Raw genomic sequence first — 4,005 nt, forward strand, 5'->3', positions numbered from 1 at the left:
AGGCTCAAATCTCAAGTCTTGAATACTTTCTGCTGCACACTGCCACACACACACACACACACACACACACACACACACACACACACACACAAACACACACACATACACACACAAAATCATCTCAAGGTCCTGCCAATCCTTAGTAAGCTTCAATACCCTACCTGCTTCATTATTTTCCTAACAATGCTAGAGACAATTAGTTTGAATGTGTAACATTGCTTGTGAGAAATCCCAAGCCAGGGTTTGACTAAGATGTTGGAACATTGGTGGAAGTCAGAGAGCAATGTTTAATTTTGTCTAGCTATTATGGTAAATCATATCTTTGGGTCACTTAGCATGTGAGACTATAGCAAAGACATATCTGGGCTACCTCTGAGTTAGGAGTTGCAGGAGACAGCTTCCTTGAAGCTTTCTTGCCTCATAAACTGCCACGCACACTTTACATGACAGCAGTTTATAAGGCAAAAGCTTCATGGAAGCCAGTCTCCTGCATGTTGCCTTGGCATTCCCTAACTCAGAGGTAGTCCAGATATGTTCTTGTGAACTAGGTGCCCACCAAAATATGATTTACTAATAGCTAGACAAAATTGGACATTGCTCTCTGACCTTTACCAATGTTCCAACATCTTAGCCAAACCCTGGCTAGGAATTTCATAAAGAATGTTACCCATCCAAACTAATTGCTTTTGGCTTTGTGTGTAGGACATTGAAGCTTACAGAATGGGAGACTTATCCCAGGGCAAAGTCAAGTAGAATCCTCATTCTCAGTTATGTACTGCAGCTGAACCACTCCTAGAAATTAGCAAGAAAAAGATGTGTCTCTACTAGCCAAGAAGATTAACATAGTGGGCATTTTACTAAGGATGGGCGGGACCTTGAGCCAAGTGTGTGTGTGTGAGAGAGAGACAGTGTGCAGCAGTTAGGATTCTAGATTTGAGATTCATGACTCCAGATTCTTCGAACTTTGAGCCTCTGTCCTCCTGGCTGGAGCACCTGCAGCCCCCCAGGACTCTGACTGGGCCTATACAATCTTCCTTTGCAATGCTCCATTATTCCTGGGGGAAAGTTTGATGAGGACAACCCATTTAGTGCTCTACAAATTATCCATTGGATGTTCTCTCTTGCTTCTCATTTACTGTAAAACATGTCTTTGATGATGGTTAGATGAGTTACTGGTTTTAGTGTATAGTTACATAAATAAAAATCAATTCATTGATATGTTACTCTATCAGAACAGTAGCATATGATTTTCCTTTAGGGCCATGGCCTATCCATTTTCAGTTTCTTGGCAATTCTAGTAGAGTCAGCCATGATAAACCCTAACCCTAAGCCTATAGCTAACCCTAACTCTAACCCTAACCTTAATCTCATAGGCCTTAAATTCCATCAAAGAATAAATTATTAATCCCACAAGTTTGTGCTCCTACCATACAAGCATAACCCACAGGAAGGTAACAATTGTAGATGATGGGGTTTATAGCTAGATTGACTATTAGCTTTCTCATCCAATAATGTACAAAGTATCTCCAATACTATGAACACTAATCAGTAGGACTGGAGTGTCTATCTGGGCACAAGCTCAACTTCTCGGTGTTCAGTGCAATATATAAGTGCTGTCTCGAATGATGTGGTGTTAAATGAGTTTGTGGAGAGCAACCAATAGACTCCAGAGCAGCCTGAATTATTTAGGAGTATCTATGGACACTCTTTGCTCATTGACTCAATTTGAGAATGCTCATCCAGTAATTCCCATCTTCATCATATACATCTGTTTATCGAAGGTGAACATTTCAATAATTTGGAATCTTCTTCTGGGGAAATTTGAAGCATAAGACTGAGCTATAGCTATGAAGCACATGGTGTAGTCAACAAACTTTCTTCAGCTTTATAATACAAAACACAGACAGAATCATTTATAAACATTTTAATAGAGACCTAGGGTGAATAAATGAAATAGAAAGCTCTTAACCTAAAAGCAAACAGGAAACCACAAATGGCATCAGGGAAGCTGTGATATAATAGAAAGGAACAGAGATGAGAATCAGTCTGAAATACTGTACAGCTGAAAACTGAGTCTGTGTCAATGTGCCATCTTAGCACAGTAGTATGTGGCAGTATCTGCAGGGTCAACACTTGTCATCTTGAGGAAAACCTGGTTGTTGGAGGTATCCTTGGAGTTGTGAGCCTGCTCTTCAGGGATGGGTTGTAGTACTTACCATCATCCCACCAAATATCCGCCAGCCATTCCAGACCCTTCCCTAAAGGCTGACGAACCCAACCCACACCCATACCAGTAGTGCTAAGTGAAAACCCAGAGAAAGAGCAAGTTAGACTGAGGGTCTGGGAGGGCTGCAATATCCCAGGGCCAGACTCTTTCAGAGTAACCTGGGACAGGACATCTGTGGAGAAAAAGAAAAAGAGAAGGTAAGATTGGAACAGGTGAGGATAGAAAAGTTTATCCCTTAGGAAGCCTTGGCACTCACATGCAGGGACAATTAGCAGTAGGAATGAGGATGTAAACCTGTTCATGGCTGCACACTAGTGAAGACTCAGGCCTATCTTTGTCTTTTTAAGCCAAGGTTGGGTAGGTCCAGAAGAGATTTGCATTTTCTCACCAGATGCTGTCTCTGATGGTATACTTAAGTTTTAGGACTCAAGAGGTATCAGTCTATGATGGGAGACACAGGAGCCCTCAAGAGAGTTCATTTCTGCTTCCTGTAGAGTGTAGGTAACATACAAGTCTAGGTTCCTCAGTACACAACACTTCTGGTGAGTGATGATGAGATTCAGTAGGGTTGTGAGATACCTTCACTCTAAGAGGAAAGTTCCTGACTCTGTTCACTCATCTAGGAATCCCTTCCCTATGTTTTTGCATGGAGGACAGATGAGAAGCTCAAAAGGGAGATTTTACTACTACCTTGATGACACTCTTTCTAGGCCTGGGTGAATCTTTTAACTGTGTATGTTTCCTCAAAGTCTGTACAGTAAGCATAGACTTCTTTCACAGTTTAACAAGCTGGCAATTATGAATACTAAAATTTCATGAAAATGAGTGATTTCATTGACTTTACTTATGTGTCAAGTTCCTGGCTCACATATTTTGATCATTGTTCATTCAACAATCACTAGCTTCATCTTTATACTGAACTGTATTTGTGACAACTTTAAAATAAAAGCAGAAAACATAATCTCTAAGCAGGGAGAGGTTAAATCAATTCTCTTAAATGCTGATGATCTTGGAAGAAGACACAGTGGGCAGAGGGTGCTGGAAGGCACAGCTCACAAGTTCAGGACATTTTTTTTCACTACCTTCAGAAATGTTAAAACACAATGTATTCTTTTGTGTTCATGTCAGTATTGATGGTTTAGAACTTAGAATAATATTTGCCTAACTTTGGTCAACTTTATGCAGTAGATTGTTGGCATGAGCATGTATGAATATATGAAAAAGAGCTTGAGTAGATGACTGATTTCATTAAAGAAATCAACACCAAAACCAATCAAGCTCTTTTTATGAATGAAACATTGGCATATTTTCAAATGTTTATAAGATAAAAATATCAAGGCATGTCCAAACCATTAAATAAGATCTTAGCCAAAGTTATATCAACATGAGAAAGAGAAAACATTCACAGAATGCTGAGTTCCAGCTGAGGCCCTGAACCCTTAGGGTAAGGTGTGCAATAAGACCTGCACTAATATTCGGGTCTTTTCCATGTGGCTGAAAATAATAAAATGAATTTTTACATCTAAGTAAATTATGTATTTTGAAATAGGAAGCTTTCTGACTTTGTCTGCATGAGACTCAAAGATCATCATGTACATCCTCATTAGGCAGGACTAGGGATTTACAAGAAGGCAAGGATCCTGGAATGAGTGACAGGAAAGCTAAGTTGCCAGGTTTGGATGAAGGGGTCAGAGGGCCAGTAGTACTGCGTGTTCCTGAATATTGGAAGTCACACAACAGACTCTTCAGAAGAGAGAATATCATAGCTAACCAGGAAC

At 40.1% G+C, this 4,005-nt stretch overlaps 1 gene segment (V, D, J or C); it reads right to left on the reverse strand.

The window, feature by feature from the left end:
* Positions 1-2,080: 2,080 nt before the first annotated feature.
* LOC116080305 lies at positions 2,081-2,529 on the reverse strand. The segment is given in 2 exon segments: positions 2,081-2,399; positions 2,484-2,529. Coding segments are annotated over 2 exon segments (365 nt in total).
* Positions 2,530-4,005: the final 1,476 nt, after the last annotated feature.

The sequence above is a fragment of the Mastomys coucha genome, unplaced genomic scaffold (genome assembly GCF_008632895.1).
Source record: "Mastomys coucha isolate ucsf_1 unplaced genomic scaffold, UCSF_Mcou_1 pScaffold6, whole genome shotgun sequence".
Lineage (NCBI taxonomy): Eukaryota > Metazoa > Chordata > Mammalia > Rodentia > Muridae > Mastomys > Mastomys coucha.